At 35.9% G+C, this 27839-nt stretch overlaps 1 protein-coding gene across 5 annotated transcripts in view; it reads left to right on the forward strand.

Annotated features, from left to right (window-relative positions):
* SMAP1 (small ArfGAP 1) overlaps positions 1–27839 on the forward strand; it is a 199977-nt gene that overhangs the window by 54820 nt on the left and 117318 nt on the right. For 3 of the 5 annotated variants that reach the window (XM_049653888.1, XM_049653889.1, XM_049653893.1), the window contains exons 3-4: positions 15391–15476; positions 23016–23091. In XM_049653888.1, coding sequence (XP_049509845.1) covers positions 15391–15476; positions 23016–23091 — 162 coding nt within the window. Of the gene's footprint in view, positions 1–7537; positions 7659–15390; positions 15477–23015; positions 23092–27839 lie in introns of all 5 variants that reach the window. The other 2 variants (XM_049653890.1, XM_049653891.1) reach the window with 2 other exon arrangements.

A 27839-nucleotide genomic window follows, 5' to 3' on the forward strand; every position in this document is an offset into this window, starting at 1 on the left:
CCCGGTCAACCCTCAGTTTGTTCTCAGTTTTTTTAAGAGTCTCTTATGCTTTGGCACTCTCCCACTCTAACCTCATTTTTTTTCCCCTTCCCCTCCCCCATGGGTTTCTGTTAAGTTTCTAAGGATCCACATAAGAGTGAAAACATATGGTATCTGTCTTTCTCTGTATGGCTTATTTCACTTAGCATAACACTCTCCAGTGCCATCCACATTGCTACAAAGGGCCATGTTTCATTCTTTCTCATTGCCACGTAGTATTCCATTGTGTATATAAACCACAATTTCTTTATGCATTTATCAGATGATGGACATATAGGCTTTTTCCACAATTTGGCTATTGTTGAGAGTGCTGCTATAAACATTGGGGTACAAGTGCCCCTATGCATCAGTACTCCTGTATCCCTTGGGTAAATTCCTAGCAGTGCTATTGCTGTGTCATAGGATAGGTCTACTTTTAATTTTTTGAGGAACCTCCACACTGTTTTCCGGAGCGGCTGCACCAGTTTGCATTCCCACCAACAGTGCAAGAGGGTTCCCGTTTCTCCACATCCTCTCTATACATCTATAGTCTCCTGATTTGTTCATTTTGGCTACTCTGACTGGCGTGAGGTGATATCTGAGTGTGGTTTTGATTTGTATTTCCCTGATGAGGAGCGACATTGAGCATCTTTTCATGTGCCTGTTGGCCATCTGGATGTCTTCTTTAGAGAAGTGTCTATTCATGTTTTCTGCCCATTTTTTCACTGGATTACTTGTTTTTCGGGTGTGGAGTTTGGTGAGCTCTTTATAGATTTTGGATACTAGCCCTTTGTCTGATATGTCATTTGCAAATATCTTTTCCCATTCCGTCGGTCGCCCTTTAGTTTTGTTGGTTGTTTCCTTTGCTGTGCAGAAGGTTTTTATCTTCATGAGGTCCCAATAGTTCATGTTTGCTTTTAATTCCCTTGCCTTTGGAGATGTGTCAAGTAAGAAATTGCTGTGGCTGAGGTCAGAGAAGTTTTTTCCTGCTTTCTCCTCTAGGGTTTTGATGGTTTCCTGTCTCACATTCAGGTCCTTTATCCATTTTGAGTTTGTTTTTGTGAATGGTGTAAGAAAGTGGTCTAGTTTCATTCTTCTGCATGTTGCTGTCCGGTTCTCCCAGCAGCATTTGTTAAAGAGACTGTCTTTTTTCCATTGGATACTCTTTCCTGCTTTGTCAAAGATTAGTTGGCCATACTTTTGTGGGTCTAGTTCTGGGGTTTCTATTCTATTCCATTGGTCTATGTGTCTGTTTTTGTGCCAATACCATGCTATCTTGATGATGACAGCTTTGTAGTAGAGGCTAAAATCTGGGATTGTGATGCCTCCTGCTTTGGTCTTCTTCAAAATTACTTGGCTATTCGGGGCCTTTTGTGGTTCCATAAGAATTTTAGGATTGCTTGATCTAGCTTCGATGAGAATGCTGGTGCAATTTGATTGGGATTGCATTGAATGTGTAGATAGCTTTGAGTAGTATTGACATTTTAACAATATTTATTCTTCCAACCCATGAGCACAGAATGTTTTTCCATTTCTTTATATCTTCTTCAATTTCCTTCATAAGCTTTCTATAGTTTTCATCATACAGATCTTTTACATCTTTGGTTAGGTTTATTCCTAGGTATTTTATGCTTCTTGGTACAATTGTGAATGGGATCAGTTTTCTTTATTTGTCTTTCTGTTGCTTCATTGTTAGTGTATAAGAATGCAACTGCTTTCTGTACATTGATTTTGTATCCTGCAACTTTGCTGAATTCATGTATCAGTTCTAGCAGACTTTTGGTGGAGTCTGTCGGATTTTCCATGTATAATATCATGTCATATTTTATTTATTTTTGATAGAGGGAGACAGAGCACAAGTTGGGGAGGGGCAGAGAGAGAAGGAGACACAGAATCTGAAGCAGGCTCCAGGCTCCGAGCTGTCAACACAGAGCCCCACGCAGGGCTCAAACTCACAAACTGGGAGATCATGACCTGAGGCAAAGTCAGATGCTCAACCGACTGAGCCACCCAGGCGCACTTGCTTGTGTTAATTTAAACTTTTGATCTTTCTTAGAAAAAAATTGTCCTTAGTAAGTTAAAATTACAGATTTTCCGTAATACTCATCAGTAAGCTTTATTGTGTTCTGTGGCCTCAGGTTGAATTCCTAATCAGTCTAAATACAGTGAGAATAGGTGAAAGAGAATTGGTAGGTATTTAAATATTTCTCTGTAGCTAAAAAAGTAATTAAAATTACAGGTACTTCCTTTGTTTTGTTTTTTAAATTTATTTGTTTTGAGAGACATAATGAGCAGGGGAGGGGCAGAAGGAGAAGGAGAGAGAGAATCCCAAGCAGGCTCTGCACTTGATATGGAAAAATTATAAGATGGCCGACAGGACTGATGGGGGAATTCCAGTCCCCACCCAAAGACTCTCCTTCTTGGTTCTTTTCCTGCCCCTGCTTGCCTCGGGCACCAAAATGTGCCACTAATGCGGGAAGTAACAGACTATAAATTAATTGCCCGCCATGCTTATGCTCTGGGGTCAGACCTCTGGAGAGTGATCTCCTCTCAGCCGGCCGCTGTGAAATAAACCTCCTGCCTTCCAAGATCAACGAGTGCCTTGGTTCTTCCGCGGGGTGATCCAGACTAGGTTCCATAACACTCTGACAACACAAGTCCAACTTGAGGCTTGATTTCACCAACTGAACCTTGAGATCATAACCCGAGCTGAAATCAAGAGACGGATGCTAACCAACTGAGCTACCAAGGCACACATAAAATTATAGGCACTTGTTATATTGGTCATATTGTGCTCATGGTCAGTAGTAAAATTGGGATGTAAAGGATTATAAAAAGTAGGGGATGAAAGTGGCCAAATAGATTGAAGAAGTTTTCTCCTTTTTGACCCTCTGACACAGTATATTTCATTTAATGTTATGATACGTTTTATACTTTAGAAGCATGTTTGTGTAATAAGATTGCAGTTGATAGAAGTACAGCATTCCTGTGAGGAATCTCTGCCATCTTTAAAAAAGAAAACTGGAGCTAGAATATTGATAGGCAGTTGAATATTGATAGGCAGCAAATTCAACTTGAATTGTGCAGTTGTGCAGGTTTGTTTTAATTTATAACACCATTTTTAAGTCATTAAAGGAAGGTGAGATAAGTTACTATGTTTTCCATGGGAATTCTGCAGAGGAGAAAGATGCATTACATAAAATATAATATTATGATTAATTTTACCTGTTTTTATTTTTGTTAATGAGACTAAATGAAAATTTAAAAGGATAAGACTTGCTCAGATAATCTTTTTGTTGCACAGCGGTGGTATACATGTAAGATAGTTGTTATGCATTGGTGTGTAGCCACTGCAGCCTTCCTGTGCTTAATGTTTGCGTGGTATGTCTTCTTTTGTGCTTTTATGTTTAACTGATCTATATTGTTAAATATAAATAGGTTTCCTTTAGACAAGAAATGCCCTGGGGTATGCTCTTCCAGTATGTAGTTTCACCTTTTTTTTTATTTCAATGACTTAAAAAAATTTTTTTTTTTAACATTTATTTACTTTTGAGAGACAGAACACAAGTGGGGGAGGGGCAGAGAGAGAATGAGACACAGAATCTGAAGCAGGCTCCAGGCTCTGAGCTGTCAGCACAGAGCCAGAAGAGGGGCTCAAACTCACAAACCATGAGATCATGACCTGAACCAAAGTTGGACACTTAACCCACTGAGCCACCCAGGTGCCCCTTTCAGTGACTTTTTAAAATTAGTTTTTCAGTGTTCTGTCTCCTTGTTTGAGTATTTTTCTTTAGTGACTCTCTTACATGTATGTTGGATCAGGGTGCCTAGGTGGCTCACTCGGTTGAGCGTCCACCTAGCCGTGACTTTGGCTCCGGTCATGATCTCCAGGTTCTGTGCTGACAGCTCAGAGCCTGGAGCCTGCTTCAGATTCTGTCTCTCTTTCTCTCTGCCCCTCCCCCCACTCGTGGTCTGTCTGTCTGTCTGTCTCTCTCTCTCAAAAAATAAATAAAATGTTTAAAAAAAAAAAGTTAACATGTGTGTCAGATCTTGATTGCTTAACTCCAGTATTCATCACTTTCTCTTGGATTCTTCTCATTACTTTTTTTTTTATTAAACTTTTTTTTCTTTTTCCTCTCTAGTTTTTATCGGCCATTATTTGTTGTGTTTATTTGTTCTCATGTTCCATTTATTTCATATTCATTTCTGAAATATTTTCCTTTTATTTCTAATTCCTGTTTTTATTTTAATTCTGATATTTTGAATTTCTGATTTAGTTGTTCTTTCATAACTTCACATGTCTTTTAACTCATTTTACATGTTCTTTGATATCTTGCATATGATTTTTGGCTTGTTTTGAATTAGTAGGTGTACAGTGTTGATCTGTTTTCTGAGTATTTGTTCTAGTGTGGATTCGTTGTAGAGATGTTATTCTGCTTCTTATTCTCTTTTTCTTCTGATAACTGTATGAGATTTGACCTTGATTCTTTTCTGTTGATCATTTTTATGTAGTATTGGTTTTCTTTACTTTTAAAAGGAATTGAATTTTTTTTTTAAATGTTTTTATTTTTGAGACAGAGACAGAGCATGAGCAGGGGAGGGGCAGAGAGAGAGGGAGACACAGAATCTGAAGCAGGCTCCAAGCTCTGAGTTGTCAGCACAGAGCCCGATGTGGGGCTCGAACTCACGGACTGTGAGATCATGACCTGAGCTGAAGTCGGACGCTTAACCGACTGAGCCACTCAGGCGCTCCACTTTTAAAAGGAATTGAGATTCAAGATAGCTTTTCTAACTGCACAGACCTCTCTTCATTGGTTTTTGTGTAATGTTTAAAAATAAGGCTACTTGTTTTCTGAGATTTTTTTTGCTCTGTTCCCTTTTCCCACTTTTATCTCAAGCTTTTCTTCTTTTATTTCCATTTTTTTAGTCCATTTCAATTTTGAATCCTCTCCCAGGACTTTCTCCTCAGGGTGGGGCTCTCTTCTAGAAGGGAAATTTGGTGGTTATGTCATGAGAATTCATAGGGGCTAGATTGTTTCCCCCCATTTCAAGCTTATTGTAGACCTTTTGCACATATTTGCTATTGGATTGGGTAAAACTCCTTTTCAGTTTCATGTGCATTCTTCAGACTGGTTCACTGTAATTTCCAGTTTGTATGTCTTCACTGTTTTAGTGTTCTGTTTCCAGATCTACTCAGCTCCCCATTAGTGGCAGACATCTTGCAGGGCAGTGGTTGTTAGTGCCTTATCTCTACCAGATAGTGTTATCGGATTTGTGGTGATACTCTATCACCAGGTTTTGTTGTAAATATTTTCCATGGGTTTTTGGTTTTTCTGTCTAGTTATTCTTTTTTTGTTGTTTGTTTTTGGTGAGAAGCTTCTGGGAGCTTTAAAACTGTGAGAATTACAGAATTCCTATGACAAGCAATATTTTATAGAATAAAATTCCAGGTTAATAACGCTAATTTGAAGAGCTCCATGATTTCACTACATCTGACCTGCTATGTATTAGAACATTATTTAATCTCTCCACGTTTTGACCCATGGCCTCATGTGCATTCTTTTAAAGTTGATTGAGATTCAACTTGTATTGATTCCCTGCCAGGATCATGAAATGTGTCCTCAAAGAAGAGCCGAGCAAGGGGGCAGCTTACAGTGTTCTGTTTATGTGTTGCCTGTATGTGCAAAGTGAGATGAAGAAAGAAATGTGATACTGTCTGCAACAAAATTTAATCTGTGAAGTTTAATAAGAGGTTTGCATTTTTAAACAATACATTTGAGAAAAAGTCACATGTATTCTGAATTTGTGCAAGATTATGCCCTGTATTTTCCTCTTGATTTTTAAATTGATTTTGAGGTTTTAAGGTTAAAAAGTCAGTAGTAGTTTTTAGAATTATCTTCCTAGTAACTGTCTGTAGTTCTTTGGGTCGAAGCAGTGAACAAGATGTTACTTAGATATTAGATATTACTAAGATATTACTTAGTGCAAGTCTTCATCAATTCAACTCTGTTCATTTTACAGTGCCTAGTCTAGATAGAACTGAGAGAGTACAACTAAAGGAATACTAAACTATTTGAAGAAAAAGGCTTGTATCTCCATATAGAGTGCTATATTTGGTAGGAAATTGTTATGTGGCAGTGAATGAATACCTGTATGAATAGATCATTTTAAAACATTGTTATTATTCATTGCATATAATATTTTAGAGGTGTAGTCACTGCTCTTCCTTGCTTTGTGTGACTATGATAATGATAGAAGATGGCAGACATAGTCAGGCTGGGACTCTAGACCTGGGTTCTAGTTTTGGCTTTGTTAACTAAATGGTGGGTAATCTTTAGAAAATCACTTAGTAGTGACTCCTTTCTCTTTAAAAAAAAAAATCAGGGGCGCCTGGGTGGCTCAGTCGGTTAAGCGGCCGACTTTGGCCCAGGTCATGATCTCGTGGTCCGTGAGTTTGAGCCCCGCATCAGGCTCTGTGCTGACAGCTCGGAGCCTGGAGCCTGTTTCGGATTCTGTGTCTCCCTCTCTCTGACCCTCCCCCGTTCATGCTTTGTCTCTCTCTGTCTCAAAAATAAATAAACGCTAAAAAAAACAAAAACAAAACATCAGTATCCAGTGCTATGCTAAGTTCTAAACATATTTTAAAGATGTCTCATTACTATTTTTATAGTGACCTTTATTTGTTTATGAATTTCTGGAAGCATATTACAGAGTACACAGGGTCTCCTGGGCAGAAAGATGCAGAAAGCATGTTGTATTTGAGAAAGTGAAGTAGTTTCCTGTGACCAGAGTATTGGGTGCTGTTATATATGTCATAGGAGATGAAGGCAAAAGTTTCAGTGGGGAGTTAGTTGGTTTGGTATTGATCCTATCACTGATAGGGGGAGGGGATAGGGATACATCAGGGAATTCTTAAAATATAAATTGAAGAGTGATGTTTAATGGTATGTTCCATTTAAGAACCTGCATCTGATGGACTTGTTCCTGCAATGGCCAAGGGAGTGGGTGACTAGATCTTGAACTAAATTGGTGGTAATGGGGGAGGGAGGGGAAGGCTGTAACAAATAAAAAAGAGTTAGAGTCACTAAGGCTTCTGACAGAAGAGGGGAGAGTCCAGGATGATTCTTGAGCTGGGCCTTAAGTACCTAGGATGAAAGTAGTGGTTTATTCCCAGACTTCAAATGGTATGGATTTCATAGTAAGTACAGATTACTAAAGACTGTGATGTGAAGCTTTTCCAACTTTGTTATAATGGTGTTTAATTTTATTGCTTTAAAAAATACATTCTCTGAATTTGTAAGAACTAGAAAATGAAAATTGGTACCTCTAATTCCACATCATCATTTAAAATTTTTAATTTTTAAATATGTGTGGTTTACTTACTTTGTACCTAGAAACAACAATTAGAAAGAGAACAATTCCCCTAAAACACAATTTTATGAAACCTGGAGGAATGGACTCTGTATTAAATATTTACAAAGAGTTCCTGAGACCAAAAATGGTGGCCCTTCTTTTCCAGCAGCTGGAATCCAAAAGATCTTGAAACCAGTCCTGAAAAGCTTGCTCCTATGCAAGAAATCCTGGTGGCTTTTGAGAGGAAGATAGAGAACTATTCTGGAAAATTTCAAGTGGTAGTAGAGGTGAGTCACTGACATGAAGAATTTATCCAGGGACTACAAATACTCATTTCCTCTTTTTTTTATTAACATTAAAAAAAATATACATTCAGATAAGGCAGTTTGAAAATCTTAGTCTTTGTGTTCTGAAAACTTTAATGAATAGAATATAGAACAAGTAGTATTCCCTTGCTCACATAAAATTATATAGATGTTGAAATTTTAAGAAGCAAAAGCAGATACATTCAATGATTTAATCTTTAGCAACAGTTCTGTTTCTTTAAGAAGATGATACTGAGAAAAGGTATCATAAGTAAATCATAACTAAATCACAAGTATATTTATACTTGGAGCGTAGGATATACTTGCATGGGATTCTTAAAAATGTATTAATTTCATTTGGTTCATAACCTCTTTGATCACTAGAACACTTTGTTTTCCTAGTAGGAGTGGATGCTCTCATTCATGCTGCTTGGATACCCTAGCTAAGCTTCTCTGAATAATATTTTATTTAGAAACAATGCAGGATTAATGTAGCCCCCTTCAAATTATTCATTGTTTTGGGGAATGAGAATTATATGGACATGGCACAAACTTCAAAGGGTACAAAGGGTGTAAAAGTAGTTTTCCTCTCGTTTCTATTCCTCAGTCATCCAATTTTCCTCTGTAGGAACAACCGTATTTATTAGTTTGTTGTGTAGTTTTCCTGAAGTATTTTATGCATCTGTATAAACATCTGGGTAGTACACATTTTTAGCTGTTTTCATATCTTACACAATAACCTTTAATCTTGTAGGTGAGACTCTTCCCCACCCCTCAGAAAATTCAGAAGAGTTTTAATTTATATCACTTTACCTTTCTTCCTCTAGATTTGGTGTAGACATGTAGCACCTTTCCATTACACACTAACTTGTAAGATTGTATTGATTATTTTAATATTTTGCATTTTTGCCATTGGGATTTTAGAAGATCCAGTTGACACATTGTAACCTTATCATTTGAAATAGAGCAATTAGCAATCTTCGTCCTTTGTTTTGTAGCTGCTGTTCTTTTCTCCACTTATTCCATTTTTTTTAAAGTAGCCAGTAAACTCCAAAAGGCCACTCAGTACACACATAAACATTTATGAAAACTATGCAGGGAGCTTCCTGTATTAATACATTAGTGTGAATTCTAGCTTAACTGTAAATGGCTTTTGACCTGGTAATTCTTAGTATCTGAGGGAGAAAGTGCAGGAAACATAGGGACAGATAGGAGGTAGGTTGAGAAAAGAGAAAGAATGTACAAGGTCAAAGAGAGGGGACGTCCAAAGAGCTATAGTTCTTAAACACAGCCACTGAACCTGGACTGTATTTGGCTTTCGCTGAGCTAACAACAGATAGAAGTCATACCCTGAAGTACTTGTATTACTTAGTTGGATTCCAGAGTGCTCTGCTTTCCAATATTTTGGAAGACTGAAGAAAGGAAAAAAATTAGCAAGTTTTATTCTTAGGAGAATGAATCATTAACTTGGAATTTTAGGTGGCCTGTCATTTATCTTGCCGTTTACTATTATTTCCTGATATTGATAAAGATGTGGAGGCGCGTTTTGTTTGTCTGTTCCTGTTACTTCTTACCTTCACACTTATTTCAAGGCTCTTTTTTTCACTAAAACTGATTTTGTGGGGGGCTTAATTTTTTTTTTCCATTGGAGATACCCCTGTTGACATGAAATAGTGATTTTTTAAAAATATAATTTATTGTCAAGGTAGCTAAGATACAATGTATACAGTGTGCTCTTGGGTTTCAGTGATAGATTCCCATGATTCATCGCTTACAAGCAACACCCAGTGCTCATCCCAACAAGTGCCCTCCTCAGTGTCTATCACCCGTTTTCCCCTCTCCCCCACTCCTCCTCATCAACTGTCAGTTTGTTCTCTGTATTTAAGAGTCTCTTATGGTTTGTCACCCTCTCTGTTTGAAACTATTTTTTCTCCTTCCCTTCCCCCATGATCTTCTGTTAAGTTTCTCAAGTTCCACGTATGAATGAAAACGTATGATATCTTTCTTTCTCTAACTTATGTCACTGAGTGTAATACCCTCCATTTCGATCCACCTTGTTGCAAATGGCAAGAGTTTATTCTTTCTCATTGCCAAGTGTGTGCGTATGTGTATACACACCACATCTTCTTTATTCATTCATCAGTTGATGGACATTTGGGCTCTTTCCATAATTTGGCTGTTGATAGCGCTGCTATCAACATTGGGGTACATGTGCCCCTATGAATCAGCACCCCTGTATCCTTTGGATTAATTCCTATTGGTGCTATTGCTGGGTCATAGGGTAGTTCTATTTTTAATTTTTTGAGGAACCTCCACACTGTATCTAGAGCAGCTGCACCAGTTTGCATTCCCACCAACAGTGCAAGAGGGTTCTCGTTTCTCCACATCCTTGCCAGCATCTGTTGTTTCCTGAGTTGTTAATTTTAGCCACTCTGATGGTGTGAGGTGGTATCTCAATGTGGTTCTGATTTGTAAGAAATAGTGATTTTTTTTAAAAAACGTTTTTACAGTAGTGTTACATAAAAATAAAATTTCCTAGTACATTTGTTTGCCTACTCCTTGACTCTGCTTATTGTCCTTATATCTGTTCCTGCTTGTTATATTTGTTAACTTTTTTCAGTTATTTTTATTTTTTATCAAAGTACAGTTGACATATAATGTTACATTAATTTCAGGGGTATAGCATAGTGATTTGACAGCTCTGTAAGTTATGCAGTGCTCACTGCAAACGGAGATACCATGTGTTACAAGTTTACTTTTTGTATGTTTTAGTTTACTAAATTATACAAATCCCATAAGTAAATGCCAATTTAAACTTTAAATTGACAACCTCAGTTTACTTCAGTCTCTGTAAAACATTAAAAAACTTAGAACTCTTTTGGAATATAGATTTTTATTGTTTTTAGTGCAAAAACTAGGATTGGGTGAAATGTTTTCTACTTAGAAAGTTTCAGAAATAGAAAATTTTATCTATGTTAGATTGTGAAGAAGTATGTTAGCCTGTAGATGTTTTTCAGCATTCTAGTTCAAACAGTAATTTTTGAAATTGAATCTCAGATAACTTGTGAGTCTTTGGGTAGGTGGTGTTCTTTGTATTGGCTTATATGGAGAAACTGAAAACAAAGATTATAGATTGACAAAGACAAAATACTTTTAATAGTAGGTTTTGAGTTTTAAGTTTATTTATTTTAGGGGGAGAGGGACAGAGAGAGAGGGAAAGAGAATCGCAACCAGGCTCTGCACTGTAAGTGCGGAGCCCGATGCGGGGTTTGAACTCATGAACTGTTAAGATCATGACCTGAGCTGAAATCAAGAGTTGGACACTTAACCAACTGAGCCACCCAGGAGCCCCTGAGATTCTTAAGTGGGATTTATTATACTATTTTCAGGTGAAACCTTCCTTTGCAATGATAATGGTAGTGATTTTGAATGAAGATTATTTAAGCAAAAAGTACAATATAAAATTCATCTTTCTAGAAACATACGGTGTATAAAATGAGGACATATTGAATTTCAAGTGAATAGTAAATAACATTAATTTTTAAATATATACTACCTAAATGGCGTTTATCATAACTGTGAAAAACACATTTAACTTACTCTTCAATATATATATTTTTGAAAGTAATAATGCATATTGACTTTTTATTTAATATATTCTTATAATCATTTCTTTGTCAAGAATTTCAGTATATTTTCTGCCCCCTGGATATTTGACTTTTTTAAAAATCAGTTTTGAGGCAAAAAATAGTTTATTAAGTAAATACCTACTTAAAAATATTTTTAAGGCACCTGAGTGGCTCAGTTGTTAAGCATCTGACATCAGCTCAGGTCATGATCTCACAGTTCATGGGTTCGAGTCCCACATCAGGTGAGCAGAGCCCTGCTTTGGATAAAACGTGAGCCCCGGGTGAGCCTCACTTCTCTCTGTCTCTGTTTCTGTCTCTGTCCTCTCTTTCCCCTCTCTCTCTCTCCCCCCTTTCCTCCCTCTCTGTCTCTCTCTGTCTCTCTCTCTCTCTCTCTCTCTCTCCCTTCTCCCCCCCTCCTTCTCTCCCTCTCCTTCTCTCCCTCTCCTTCTCTCCCTCTCTCTTTCCCTCCCTTCCTCCCTCCCTCTTTCTCTCTCCCTCTCTCTGCCCCTCGCTCACTTGCTCCCTCTCTCTCTCTCTCAAAAAACTTTTTTTAACCAAACTTGTAGAAAATTTGATTTAAATAATTAAGAGTCCTCTTCGTGCGAGAGAGAAGGAATGACAGAATTACATGCTTTCTGTAAAGCCAAAGAATTTTCAAATTTGGTAAATTTAAAAATTTTTAATGGTCTATTTGGCATCCTTACAAGTATTCCTCCTTTTGGAGAAGTGAAAGTAAGGTTTGGAAGTTTAAGTTTTTCAGGATGGTGTGTAGTATTAGATCTGGCTTGATTGGAAACTTCATGATAGAAGTTAAGGTAGCTAGTTCATTAACCATAACTTAATTCTCATTGTAGTTAAATAATAAAATCTTATTATTATTATTTATTATTTTTTTAAAGAAGTGTATGCCCTTTATCATCCCTCCTTTCCCCTTTTTTGCAACCAGTCCACTCATTTCAGCTCTGGGATACTGAATCATAAATTGCCAAAGAATAAGCAACTAAAATTTTGCTTTCTACCAGTACATTTTGCTAAAGCTTTTTGGTTGAGAGAACCCAAAAGAAAAGCAGTAATATTTTAATAACAGGAATGATGTTTTAATAATGGAGGCAATACCTAAAGTATTTTTCTATCTTGGGTGAAATTTCCTGGACACTTATTTCGATTAGCTGGTGCCTGGTGGCAAGGATTTTCAGCCTTGTAACTGATTCATTGTATTACTCAGTAGAGAAATCATATAACCTCTTTGTGCCTCAGTTTCTTTATCTGTAAAATGAAAACTGAGCTCTAAAGCAAAGAGCTTGGTGTTTGTAAGTCTTGCAGGATGTAGTCCCCAGTTCCATTGGATATAACCTGAGATATCAAAACTACTACTGATGGCTGATGTTTCTATCAGGAGTTGAATACTCGTGGCGACTAATAATCTTGGGTCTGTTACTTAACATCTTGCCACTTCTGTTTCCTTTCCTGCCAAAGTAGGGTAATAATGTCTAAATCAGGGTTTTTTGAAATTTAAAATGGCGTATATATATACAATTTCTATAATATATATGCAATTTATAATAATATATAATTTATGTATAAAAATAAAGTATTGAGGCTAAAGCTCGTTATTGTAGTTGTTAGGCTATTTTCATTATTTTCTTCTGATTACTAGACACAGTTTGCTCTTTAGGACCAATAGAATAAATTTTCATAAGTACTGTATATGGCCCTTAAATGTAGTGTTTTGAAACTGAAGACAGCTAGTTTGTACCATATTCCTATCAACTCCCCCAATGCCAGCTCCTGTTGTTTTTTCCCCTTGCTTTAACCATCTCCAAATTGCTTATTAACCTTTTCATTTTCACTGATCCTTTTGTTGCTGACCTTCCTTTCTCACTACTCTGTTCTACTTTTTAGAAACCTAGAAACTATCTGAGCCACTAATATCTTCTTACAAAATGATCTTTCTACATCTGTAATGTCATTGAATCCTTGTTTCTTCTGATCCCAACTAACATATACACCGCATGCACCTGTACCCTTTCACACTTTTGGCAGTGGTCTTCTATAGAAATGGCTCATTATTTCACATTACTTGTCTCTTTCAGATTGTTATACCTTGTTTTTTCTCACCTGCATCCCTAAAACAACATTAAATAATTTGGTGTAATATACATATATGCCTTGTTCCTAATTACTTTTTATTTTGTCAAAATTTTAATAATCTACATTAAATAAAGAGGATATTTTATATAAAATGTGTACAGTCATATTCATTGAAAGTAAGATATTTCTATAAAAAGCATCTCTATTTTATGGACTAATAAGAAAAAAACTATAATTTACAAGACACCATCAGTTTTAAGATGTATTTCATTTCATTAATGTTGAAATATGAAGAAAAATGTAACTTAGGATCAATGAAATACAACGTATATGGTAGATACTGTTTTTAATCTTACTAAATTTTTTGTTAGAATTTCCATGTATTCTTGTTTGCTTGATGGAAACTTTTAAATTTTCTTACTTTCATAGTTTCTGTGAGTTACTTTTTGCTTTATTGCAGATATTGTGAAAAGTATGAGACAATTTTTCTTGCTTTAGTTCCTCCTAAATGTTTAATGCTTTTATGATTACATAACTTGGATCACCTTTACTTAATAAATTCCCACCATGACACAAAGATGAAACATCATTTGAATACTTGAGAGGGCAAACATTTCTTCTTTCAAGAAGAGAGAGCTATACGAAAAGTTTCTAAGCTTTTCTCCCCACACACAGAATTTACATGTTAGCTCTCCTCATATTCATGCTAGTATATGTCATGATGTAATAGAGCCTCTGACCTTGTACTGTCAGTTCACTTTACACAGTTTTCCCCCTTACCTTATATACCTTTGGTTTTATTTTGTCTTAGCTATATAGAAAAACCTCATTTCTTTTTCAGTTTTTCTATCCATTATATTTCCCAGCCCCCTATTAATTACTTCACTTTCTTATGATCTCTCTTATTATCTTGTTTACTCTGAGAGAGTATGTTGAGGTGGGTGGGATAGGTATCCAGAAATGAGTGTATATTAGTATTTTGCATACCTTACAACTCAGTTGGGATTAAAAAGTCGCTGTATTTTTTTATTTGAAGGAAGATAGTTCTGTGTCCACTTGAGGGCTACAACTCAAGGTCGATGTCTGGAAATCTGTTAGACCTCGGCTGTCTTCTTGGAGATGTGGAGTGTGTCTAGGAGATCAGAAGGAAAAAGAAGGGATTATACAAACTGATCTTTCTACCAATTAAAACATTTTAAGGAACCCAAGCTCTATGTAAATGATGTAAAATAGTAATAGAATAATATTTTGTTTGTAAATGTTTAGTTTCTAATGTAATAGAATGCCCAGGAAGTATTGTTTGGCTAATCCTTACTCACAGAAGATACTGAAACTTAGTTAAACTGGTTGAAGTGATTGTCAGATTATTTTATACCTCCTGAGTAGTTCTTATTTTTGGGGCTTGTAGATTTTAGGGAGACTTTGGGCCATCACGTGCAGGTTTTTTGTAGGGAGGGGATCCATAGCTTTCAGCAGAATCTTAAAGAGGTTAACCCCAAGGGAATAAATCCTCTTTAGAGTTTTAGGTTAGCACTATTTCTTTTTTATCTACTCTCCATTGTGATTCTGATTGTAAATCATGAAAACCCAGGAGTATTTGGAAACTCAAAACAAAGAAAATTTGGTCTTGAGCTGTTACTGTTGGAAATGGCAGTGTTGTTCAAGTGGTGTATTTAAAACAATAATAAAACTGCCCATGAACTACCAGGAAATTACTTTTAGGAAGATGGTATTATTTTCACAGAAAAAGACATTAGAAAACTATGGGTCCACATAAGTTGAGTAAATGTGAGGAATTAAACATATACTTTGAACTTTAGTAATTTCATAGTTGTGATTTAAATTATTTTCCTTAGAAAATATATCTTGCAAATAATAAATGTTACCTGGTATTTGCTTGTATATATGTGTGTAGGTATGTATATGTATGTGTATATGGGAATTACTTTTTTTATATGAGTAATGAAAATACTTGATTTTTCTTTTTATTTTAGTGCATGCAAGATATGGGAAATACTAAAGCAAGACTACTCTATGAAGCCAATCTTCCAGAGAATTTTCGAAGACCACAGACAGATCAGTATCCTTTAAACTTTATTTATTGTAGGTTTAAAAAAAAATTAACTCATTTTTATACTTCATATTTTAACTGTATTTAGAAAGTTGTGAACTTACCATGATGTTATTTATTTATTTATTTATTTATTTATTTATTTATTTATTTAAAATATTTTGTTATGTATTTTGAAAGAGAGAAAGAGTGTGCACGCATGAGTTGGGGAGAGGGCAGAGAGGGAGAGAATCCCAAGCAGGCTCTGTACTGTCAGATCTTGGAGATCAGAGAGACCATGTAGAATAATACTACTATAGCCTTGAAATGAGCAATGATGAAGTTATAAATTAGTGCATTAAGAATGGACAAGAAGGAATTGGGAAGAGTGCAAAGAAATTGGGAAAGCAGGAGCAATTGGATTAGATTAAAACTGGCTCTGTTTCTGAAGAAGATACTGGGATGACCCCAGATATTAAAGCTTGCCTGAGGTTCTATGGTGAAGTAAAACATATTCCCAGACAGAAAGTATTCAGTACCAGATGAAGGTTGAAGGGTCAGAAAGGAAAGGTGATAAGCCATGCTTCATGGCTTTGGACAGGTTGAGGTGTCTGTTGGACATATACATGGAGATCCCCATTTAGTAGCTGGAAACATGGGTCTGGACCTTAGAAGAAAGCAGGAAATTCAGTGCAGATTATGGAGTAATTTAGCATGTAGGTAATACAAAAGTGTGGAGTGAAGTTGTGTTTACCCAGGGCAGTGGTCCTGTATTCTTTTTTGTGTGTTTTATTAAAAATCTTGGGAATGCTGTTTTCTTTCTCCTCTGAAAAATGGAGGCCTAGGGCAGAACCCTGGAATAGAGCATGGCAGAAGGAAATAGAGTAGAGCAAAGAAGTAATGTCCTGGGTTTTTACCAGTTGCTTGCTAGTTGTATTTATTTCTCTTCTCTTTGGTTCTCACCCCACAGGCTGAGTTGACGCTCAAATGGAAGAATTTTCTTTCTGTGGAAGTTTGTGTGTGTGTTGGGGTCAGTTTGGTTTGAGTTGTTTTTTTTTGGACTTCTCTTGAAGATTACAGGGTAAATTCTTGAAGTTCTTGAAGTTTTTGGTAGTATCCTTTATTTGGTATCTTGTGGGTGAAAGTGGCTTCCAAGTTATTTAACATATCATCATGATTCTGTATTTTCAAAGAAGTCTTGAAGGTATTTCAGAAAGGACTGGATGTAGTTTTTTGGTATTCTCTTACATTGAACTGTTTTGTTTTTTTCTTTTAATTAATTAATTAATTTTGAGAGTGAGAGAGAGGAGGGTAGGGGCAGAAAGAGAGGAGAGAGATGTGCAGAACCCAGTGTGGGGCTCATTCTCACGAACTGTGAGATCGTGACCTGAACCAAAATCAAGAGTTGGATGCCAGCTCCTGAGCCACCCAGGCACACCTCACATTGAAATGTTCTATCCACTGTTTCATATATGTTGGTAGCAATACTATTTCTTCTCAAATAATTACCATCAATTTTATGATGAACCTTATAGAAATAAAGGATTAATGAGGTAGTGAGTTATTAATTCTGTTATTATTTTCGCTGATATATTTTTAAATGTTTGGTACTTACCTAAAAATTTCAGGAGAGATAAGATTTTTACAGTGAATTGATTGGTGTTTGGTATCATTACATCCTCGACCTTTGACACACTGAAGATACAATGTTGTGAACAGCAGCTGATGTAGCTTTACTGCTTAAAAAAGGTTAGCGGTGTGCTAGGCACTAGCTTGGCATTTTATGTACATTATCTTTTTTGTAATTCTCAAAATAACTCAGTGAACTAGAGCATAGTATTTTCCCTTTTGAGGGCGTGGAAAGGTAGGATGTTCAAAGAGTTATTAAGAAATTTCTCAAAGCTTCCAGACTTTTCCTCCTGTAGACGGGCACTTGAATATTTTTAAATGATGATAGTCTAAGTAAAATCAGTGTTGCCACTTTTGAGTCTTGATGGCCTTCAACAATAGATAGGCTTATGGTTTGGGACTCTTTGCAGCTAGATCATAAGATTTAGATATAGATTTTAGCTTCTAAGTAGCTGGTGTGATTCGTTTCGGGCTTTTGGATTATGTATATTTTTGCTAACATGTGCTCAAGCATGCTTATATGATTTTTCAAACTAAATTTACTTCTTCTAAAGCATTTAAAAATTATGGTCATATTTATATGAGGTGTTGACTTACTGTTCACAAAAAGATAATCTAATGGTTGTCAGAAACTACTTACAGAGGGATTTTGTCGAAACAGATTTGATGACACAAAGATGACCACTGCGAGTTTAAGATGACATGCCCTGGGCCATGAGACCAGTCCCTATATCCAATATAATACTGTGGCCTTAAAATTGTTTTTCCCTTAAATATTATAGCAACATCACTTTATTCCCTTTTTTAAATTATGAAACATTGTGATTTTATTAGGGAAACTAGTAACAAAACTAGTCCCTGTTCTTTATTTCACGAATCATTCTAAATTTCATTGTTCTTAGAAAAGCCTAAAATTGCTGCATTTTTATTGATTTAAACATTGTTGCCTTACCCCTAGAGGCAAATGGAACCAAACTGAGTAAAACTCACATAATATGGGCCTTACTGAATTCTTAACAAGATTTGTCACTTTTTAAAAGCTTTACAATTTACAAAGTTATGCAAAAGCTGCTGTGAAAGTACAATTTCTCATGTGGGATGTGGTTAATTATAGGCTGCATGTACCAGTGCATGACAAATGATAAAGCTTTACATTAAGCTTTTCATTATTAGGATATTTCATCTTATCTAAAAACTTTAATTACTTCAGTTCCATGAGGTCTATTGTGCACCAAAGCTAATCAGCAGTTCTTCTCCTTTGAGCATTTCAAGATTTTACTGCTGTCAGTGGGAATGTGTCTGGAATTGGAAGATTTTGTTCTTTGGAGTAAATTTTAATTTAATTGTCTTTTAAAATGGTATCTTTAAGAAAAGGAAAACCATCTCAAATTACAAATAAATACATGTTAAAATACAAAGCAATGTTAAACTTCTGTGGGGCTTGTATAGTATCATTTGTTAGTTTCGAGGACAGGAACAATTAAGGGTGCTGTACTGAATGTTTTGTAACTATAGGCATGGGGAAGACTCTGGGGTATTTGTTTTTGTTTGTTTATTAAATCCGAAATCAACCACTTAAACTTGGATTGTTAATATATTCCTTTCCCTGATTTCCTGAAAATATTGTTGTTCTATTTCTAATTTTTTTGGTTATATTATTGATCTGTCAGTATAACTAAATCCTTATGTCTCAAATGACACGTAGAGAATAGAAAATGAAGATGAGTATTGATTGTTCTCCAAATTCATTTGTCCTTTTATTGTTTCTCAGTTCATCTATTTAAACTTGATGACGTGCAAATCATCTTAGCCCTGAACGTGGTAGTTGTTGTTCATTTCTTCCCTCAACTGTGATAATAAGAGCTAAAAATTAAATAGCACTCACTATGTGCCATACACTGTGCTTAGTTCTCTATACACACTAGCTTGTTTAATTCTTATAATAATCCTGTGAGATGAGACTTTAGTGTTATCTCCAGCTTAAAAGTGAGGAAACTGAGATACAAAGTTATATAACAACAAAACCTAACTTCATTTATTGAATTCTTACTGTCTTTTAGGTACTGCAAAATGCTTTATATATATTATTCCCATAACTCTCAACTTTGTGAGTTGAGTATTATTATGTGTTTTTTTTATTATACCTAGGTATGGGTTCAGCAGATTAGCTGACTTCAAGGTAACAATAACAAGTGCCTACTGGTACCAGAAATGAGGGTGTATGTTGGAGACCATCTTCTTTGAACCTTAGTACTAGAGTCCACATATAAGGCAAAACTATTGTCAAAATGTCCACTGAAAATTCCTTAAGATGTCTGTAATGATAATTTGTAGACACAGAGACTCTCTATAACTCCAACTTGTTTTGCCCTCGTGGGCAAAATTGGGATACAATTCAGGAATCAGTAACTGCAGGCTTATGAGCCAGCTCCTCTTTCTGTAAGTAAAGTTTTATTATCATGCCCATTAATCTATGTATTTTCAAGGCTGCTTTGGAGCTACAAAGGCAGAGTTGAATAATTGCAGCATAGACCAACTATCCTTCAAAGCCTAAAATATTTACTGTCTGGCCCTCTAAGAAAAATTTTGCTGATCCTGGGAATAAATCATTGTTTCTTTAGGTGAATTAACAATGAAGAATTGGCATACATTTGGAACCTTGTACAAATATACATAAAGACCATAGGATATGTTCTTGCTTTAAGGGGTACATAGGAATGGATAGCAACTGAGGACATAAAAATCGTGTTTCTTAAATCATGGTCCTTTCTCAGATGACTCCCAAGGAAGTTAAAAAATGCACTTTGTGGTGGGCTTTGATTGGTTTTTGAAAAGTAATATTTAAGGGGTGCCTGGGTGGCTCATTTGGTTGAGTATCCAACTTCAGGTCAGGTCATGATCTCGTGGTTTATGGGTTAGAGCCCTGCGTTGGGCTCTGTGCTGACAGCTCAGAGCCTGGAACCTGCTTCAGATTCCATGTCTCCATCTCTCTGCCCCTCCCCTGCTCATACTCTGTCTGTCTCTCTCTCAAAAATAAATAAATGTTAAAAAAAAGTAATATTTAATAACAGGAAGACCCAAGTGAGTTCTTCTGCTCTAGTGATTACTTTAACTTAATTAATTTAATCTTAATATCCTTGGAAAACAACTCAACTTTCATCTCAGAATTTTAGGAATTGCTTACTTTTTAGATAATTTGTGATAAGGTTTCTTATAAGCAGAACCAGATTCACCTAAATTTGCATTATTTATATAAAATATATTAAATATAAATTAAGATTTCACTTATATCTGTTATTTCTGCAAATTCACAGCAACATGTATTTTCACTAGATGTTTGTATTGTTTTTCACTCCAAAAAATTGTAAACTTAAAATATTTGTCTTTTTCAAATTTAGTATTTATAAAACCATCATAGTTTTCAGTTATTTTAGTTTTACTGTTGGTTAAACTATTTTATAAGCTCTGTTTCTAACCTTAATGAGTTTTCTCTCTAATAGTAATTTTTAAAATCATAAACAGTGATCTTTGTCACTGACATTTCATAGATAAGAGTACTAAATCTTTTCAAGCTTTAAGGTGTAGTATACTCTAAACAATATCTAAAATGAATGTTGTTTCTGTCTTTAAGAAGGAAAAATATTAGTATTATCCTCCTCTCTGATATTTAAATATAAACATTTTAATATAAGAATTTAGATTTCTAAAAATTTTCTGTAGTTAAAAGAATAGCTGTATATATATATTGTATTATATGCTATATAATACATATTTAACTGTAAATATAATTGCTGCTAAAATATTTATACAAATTTATAAATATATATATGAATAATAAATATATTCCATATCATCTGAAATGAAAATGACCTCAGTCTAAGTGAAGTCTATTTTCTCTTTTTGTGGAGGTAAGTAGTTGTCTCTGACAGTGAAAATTGCTAAGTATATCCATGTTCATACACCTAATCCAAAGGGCCAGATTTTTGATTGTTTCATTTTTTCCTGTTAGATAAACAGAAAAATGTAATATTGAACTTGTATTTACAGTCATGAGCTAACCTAACATTTAGCTGATTTACATGTGAAATAGTTGGAGTAAAATAACATTGCATTTTATGAAAATCTTGGCATATTGGCTGCTAAAATTTTCACATAGCTAAATAAGCAGCCCGATCACATCTTTTACTTAAAAGGGTCTCCCAGGCTACTTTGAAAATACCATCAGGGCACCTGGGTGACTCAGTCGGCTGAGCTTCCTCAGCTCAGGTCATGATCTCGCAGTTTGTGAGTTTGAGCCCCGCATTGGGCTCTGTGCTTTCAGCTCAGAGCCTGGAGCCTGTTTTGGATTCTGTGTCTCCCTCTCTCACTGCCGCTCCCCTGCTCACGCTCTGTCTCTCCTTCTCTCTCAAAAATAAGTAAACATAAAAAAAGTTTAAAAGAAAATACCATCCAAATTTGACAGTCTCTAGATTTTAAAAGTATTTATTAGCATTAACTGAATGGTTCACAGATGAACTGGTGGTGATCAGGAACATTCTGAAAGGTAAATGCCAGATATTCCTGGTTTTGAATCACAGCTCTCTCCCGTACTATAAGAATCTCAGAGAACTTTTTAAACTTTCTATGCCACACTTGTAGTTGTGGAACGGCACCTACCTTATAGGTTGCGAAGAGGAGGAGCGGAGATAAAGATCACATAAAGTGCCCTTCACAAACTATCTTTAAAAATGGCTTTCAGTCATTCAGTTTACTTAATAAATTAAATGTTTAGATCTCCTGTCTTGCCTTCCCTGGCCCTCTTTGAGTGCTTTCATAATGCCTCAACTTTTTAATATCCACTATATATTGGTCTGTCATCTATTATCTGTTGCCTCAACTGTCAATTTAAAAGGCGTTTATTAACTTCAAATAGGGAGTTATTGACTGAAAATGTATTGTTTTGCTGCTTCAGGTAACTTATCTTTTGAACAGAAGGATGTCTTACTGGGGATCTACAGAGAGATTGTATTTCAGTGTAATTCATTTCCTTTGTAATTCTGTGTATTTCATTTTATACAATTAAAAGCACTGTCCCAGAAAGAGTTCGCAGGCTTTGCCTGACGACCATAGGGGTTCATGGTACTAAAAAGGTTATGAATCTCTGTCTGATGGAAGAATTCCCATTTTAGTGAAATTCAATAAAGCAGTGATTGAGAGGTAAGAGAAGTCATCAATATCAGATAACTCAAAACTCTCAACTCCCACTAGAAGTGGATCACTCTGTCTATGTATAAGGCTAGTCCAGCCAACTTCAGAAAATTAAATAGTACTAACTTTGGTTGTAGTTTCTTGACTTCCCCATTCCTCAGCTTTGAAAGAAAAAAAAAATGGCCCTCATTCTTCTAATATACAGGAAATCCTCTATAATGCAACTAGGAGAAGCCTGTGGGAAAGAACAGAAGTATTGAAATCACAGTTGTTTAGTTTTTCCCAGTTGATAATTATTCATCTGTGATGCAGAAATAATGTACACATGACTGGCTTATGGAAGGATTAAAGGAAACAAAGTAAGGACAATACATAGCACAGTGTCTGGTATGTTATGGGCACCACATGGCTATTAGTTTCCTTATACTGAGAGTTTAAAATGAACTTTAATTGAGTTTGGTTGAAGGTGGAGGTTTGGGGAGTGTGGTGGTATTGAGAAATGTAGTTACTTTTTTCCTTAGAATTGGGTTGGGTGGTTTTGTTGAATGGAGAAAACTTCCTGAAAGGGATAGACTTTGGTTGGCAGAAAGAAAAGTAGGTTACAGAGTTTAGTTGCAGAAACAGTGTGAGAGGAAGGCATGGACTGGGGAGGAGGAAAATTGAATTTAGTGTGTAAGCTTTGTGGAAAGGAATGAATAAGGGAATTGTACGTGCCACTGAACTCATGCTTTTCCTTAAGTTATCTGTTTTCAGAGCAGTGGAATTTTTCATCAGAGATAAATATGAAAAGAAGAAATACTACGATAAAAATGCAATAGCTATTACAAATGTAAGTAAAATCTTCATCTCTATTACCAATTGATGTTTGTTGAATGGATCTCAAACTTTTTAACATACAATGCAGCTTAATTTTTTTTATTGTAAAAATATACTTACATACTTTTAAAAATTTGAATATTGGAATTTTTTGTCACATGTTTATGAACTCTCACAAAGCAGAACTCTTGATTCAGAAAAGAACACATTCTAAGTGAAAGTCTAGTAACTGTTAAATGTCATTTATTAAGTTAATTTATGAAATTTTTAAAAAGATAAGATCACTAACTGAAAAAGAGGGGAGAGAAAATTATTTCACTCAATTCTGGAAATAAATGAAAAAGAAACAAGGCACTTTATCCTCCCTTTACGGCTTTAGTGGCTGTGTCCAGACATATGTATATTAAATTTTTTTTTTTTCAACGTTTTTTATTTATTTTTGGGACAGAGAGAGACAGAGCATGAACGGGGGAGGGGCAGAGAGAGAGGGAGACACAGAATCGGAAACAGGCTCCAGGCTCCGAGCCATCAGCCCAGAGCCTGACGCGGAGCTCGAACTCACGGACCGTGAGATCGTGACCTGGCTGAAGTCGGACGCTTAACCGACTGCGCCACCCAGGCGCCCCTGGACATATGTATATTAAGACATGGCATTATAATTGATTACTATCAAGTATTTTGATACCTAATAGTTGAGACCTTACTGTAATGACAAAGTATTGTATCATTGTTTCTTTTTAGTTTTTTTCTGATTAATTTTTCTCATTCCAGTTAATTACAGTTTAAGGCTAATTGTCTTTATTGTTATAGACATTTTTTGGCCTTTGATTCCTAGATTAATAAGCAAGCTATAAAAGATTAATCTTGTGGTTAAGTCATCTATGTATCAAACAATTTGGAGACAATAATTTCATTTTGTATACAAACTGGGTTTTTCTTTTCAGTCCATACAGAGAAGCAATATACTAAAAAATTAATCAAATACTAACAAAATAAGGATATTTTGATCATGAAAAAGTCTTGTTAAAAATGTTTAAAATATCATTAATGTGTATTTTGAAACAAAGACACCCTTGTGTAAGAGTTTGGACTGCATTGAATACAGGAGAGGAAGTCTTTTGAAAGAATGGTAAAAAATTGACAGTATTGAGAATGATATTTATAATGTCCATAAAACAGTCTAATTGTAGCACTATGGGGGAAGGAAAATAGGCTAAGTTTAAAACACAAGTAATATACGTTCATATGAAATTTTAAGAAATCATTTTAGTTTATTTTATAAAACATGGCTTTACATTAAATACCCTTTTAAAAAAACTAAACATTTTTGTTCTTTTTTATTATATCTATATTGATAGTATTTTTTTATCATGACAACAGTTTGGAAAAGAGTTTTATGTAGTAGTGTGTAAGAAAACAGTTTTATCTTTGGATGATAGCTGTTGCTGTGGAATTCTGCCCCCCCCCCCCCCCCCCCCCGCAATGTGATAATGGTATTATGTTCAGTTAAAAGGATTTCTTCATTCATTAACAGATATGTACTGGGATAAAATATTTAGGAATTGAGTGCCAGGATATCTATAATTCTTTTTTTTTTTTAATATATATTTTTTAATGTTTATTTTTGAAAGAGAGAGACATCGTGAATGGGGAGGGGCAGAAAGAGAGAGAGGGGGAGACATAGAATCTGAAACAGGCTCCAGGCTCTGAGCTGTCAGCACAGAGCCTGACGCGGGGCTCGAATTCTGAACAGCAAGATCATAACCTGAGTCGAAGTTCGATGCTTAACCGAATGAGCCACCCAGGTGCCCCTCTGTAATTCTTTTTTAAAAGTTTGTTAAAATTTCCTGCACCTGAGAATACTATTGTATTGAAAAGGGGTCATACACAGTCCAAAGCTTGGCACTTCAGGTGTATGCTGTGTGTGCTCTTCTGTTGTGTTTTGGCTGCTCTTTCCCACTGGTCAGTCCTCTGCAGAACTCCTTGCCTGCAGTGAGGGAGTGTTTGGACATTTAACTAAGTGTGCTTTGATTTGTTTGTTGAAGTAACCCTGGATAAAAAAAGGAGTGGGGAAGCCTGATCCCAAAAAATGAAAAAAGGAAAAGGGAACATCAAAAAAACCCAAATACATAGAGAATCAAAAAACTAAGTCTGATTCCAAATAAAGAGAAAGAAAAAATAGGAAAAGAAAAGCAGAAGAGAAAAAAGTAAAGAATGCAAAAGCCTGATTCCAAAAGAGAGAGAGAGAGAGAAGGAAATGAAACAAAGTAAACAAATGAGGAACTATGAGCCTGATTTCAAACAAAAAAAGGAGGAAAACAACAACAAAAAGAGTTGTCTGTGGGTGCTTGAGGTTGCTGGCTGTGCTGGACTGGAGAAGAGGCTGGCTGCATTGGCTACGAGTCATCTCGCCCTAATAAATAAGCAGTTGCCAGGCACAGAGGGGCGGGGTTTGGTGTAAGTGGGTCCTGCCTCCATTGGGGGCTGCTGTGTTGTTTTCTGAAGTCCCACTGTATTGGTGTTGAGGGGAAAGTGGTGCCACCCCAATCTCTCATGCTGAGACCAGGGGTTTCAACCCCCACTGTTCAGGCAGCCTTCACAGAATAGAGAGGGAAGTCAGCTTGCCCTGTGTCAAAACTCTTGTGCGGTTTTTTTCTTTGGCATGCAGCTGGGATTCAAATCCCAAAGTATTAAAGGACCCCCAGCATGGTGTGGATCTGTTCTCCTCTTCTGGAATAGAGCCTCTCTGCCCTGTTGATGAAAGGCCTTTGGCTGGCACCTACAGGGTCTTTTGTCTTGGGGAGGTTAATAAACTCTCTTCCGTAAGTAGTCCAGGAAGGGGACTATTCTCTCCCAGTGCATCCTGGAGATCGGAAATCACTACACTATGCTATTCACTCTGGGGCCAGCTCCCTCCTCCCCAGGAAGACAAACCACAGCTTCTCTCCAGAGAAAGTCATGGACTTGCAAAACGTCAGAGTTTCAGCTCCAAAGGCTATTTGCAAAAAAGAACTTGGATCCTATTTCTTGCTCTCCATTCAGTCCATGGTCCAGAGAGGTTTTCCTCTTCTGCTAACTCGAAGCCACACTATCTCCTATCTCAACCCCTGTCTCTTTCTCTCCCTTTTGTCTCTTCATAGAAAGTGTTCTCTCCCCTCTGTGGCACTGCTGTCTTTCTCTCCCGCAATTCACATCTACACACCTTATACCTGCCAAGCTGTCTCCCTCAAACTGTGGAGACCCTTCTGCCACTCTGCAGACCAATTTCCTGGATGTTCCAAGTAATTTGACCTCAATACAGCTGTGTTTGAGGGACAAGTAAAGCCCAGGATCTTCCTACTTCTCCACCATCTTAACTTCTCTCTCTCTTAACTCATTTTTTAAATGGTTCATTGAAACCTGGCAGCTGAGTGTATGTGTGCCTTTCTGTGGAGAGAGAGAACAAGCATGACATAATGTTAACATTTGATAAATATTGGCAAAGTTTATAGAGATATTCATTCCCTATTTTTTATATTTTTTGTAGGCTTCAGAATGAAAAATTTAAGGTGAAGGATTGTGTATTCTTGAGTTTATATTATTCATGTAGTGAAAATTTAGAAAAGTTTACAAAATTCACATTCAACCCAAGGGTTGAATCTATTCATTTATATGCAAAATGATAATTTTTTAAAAGTTTTTATTCTAGTAAGTTTAAAATATTCCTGTTTCACAGTAATCAATCTGTAAGTAACTAATCTTATATGTCACCAAGAATTACATTACATATTTATATCCATTGTCTTTAGTAATGGATTAAACATTCATTCAAATAGTTTCTTATCACTTGTGGTCACAGTCTTCTAGTATACTAAACCAAAAGAGCATGTACCTTTGCTTTTAGAGAGAGTTAATTTCATAGTGAGGATGAGATTGGGTTAAAAAAAACACAAGACAAAGTATAAGTATCTTATATCTAAGGTACTTGAGCATTAGTGCATTTAAGGAATATCTAAGGAAGGACAGTTTGAATACTAACTGTGCTAGTTATACTCTTATAAAGAGATGTCATGAGTGGCTATGAAGCTTGATATGACTGTTACCCTGATATTAAGTGGCTCCAAATTGCTTTACCTTTACAGCTTTTGTGTCTGATTTTTATAGTTTTTTGGTCTTCTCTTGTTTTAGCTGGTATTTTTTAGTGTTGCTGTTATTATTTTCTTATTTTAAACAAGAGTAAGGGCCTGAAGATTGATGTTGGTTCTCTGTGTAAGGCAGTCATTTAATTTCTTAACCCTTTTTAAAAAAAAAAATTATTTTTTAATTTAAAAAAATATTTTTTAAATATTCATTTTTTGAGATAGAGCAAGCTGGGGAGGGGCAGAGAGAGAAGGAGAGAGAAATCCCAAGGAGGCTCCTCCCTGCTAGTGCATAGCCAGATGTGGGGCTTGAACTCAGACTGAGATCATGACCTGAGCTGAAACAAAGAGTCGGATGTTTAACTAACTTAAGCCACCCAAGCACACCATTTCTTAACTCTTAAAAAAATAAACTGATACATTTCTTGACCTTCTGAAACATAAATATTTTAGAGCATTGTGGCAAAATACAGTACAATAAACTATAGGAAAACAGTGCCAAAGGGTTTTGTCATTTTTCTGTGATACTGCCCCCTCTGCCTGCCAGGCTATTTAATGAGTCTGTGAACTAAGCCCCATAGGAATCCATCATGTAGAGTATGAGAAGCTAAGATGGTACTTCCTTCATACCCAGAGATTTATT

This window comes from Panthera uncia (assembly GCF_023721935.1).
Source record: "Panthera uncia isolate 11264 chromosome B2 unlocalized genomic scaffold, Puncia_PCG_1.0 HiC_scaffold_24, whole genome shotgun sequence".
NCBI classification, from domain to species: Eukaryota; Metazoa; Chordata; class Mammalia; order Carnivora; family Felidae; genus Panthera; species Panthera uncia.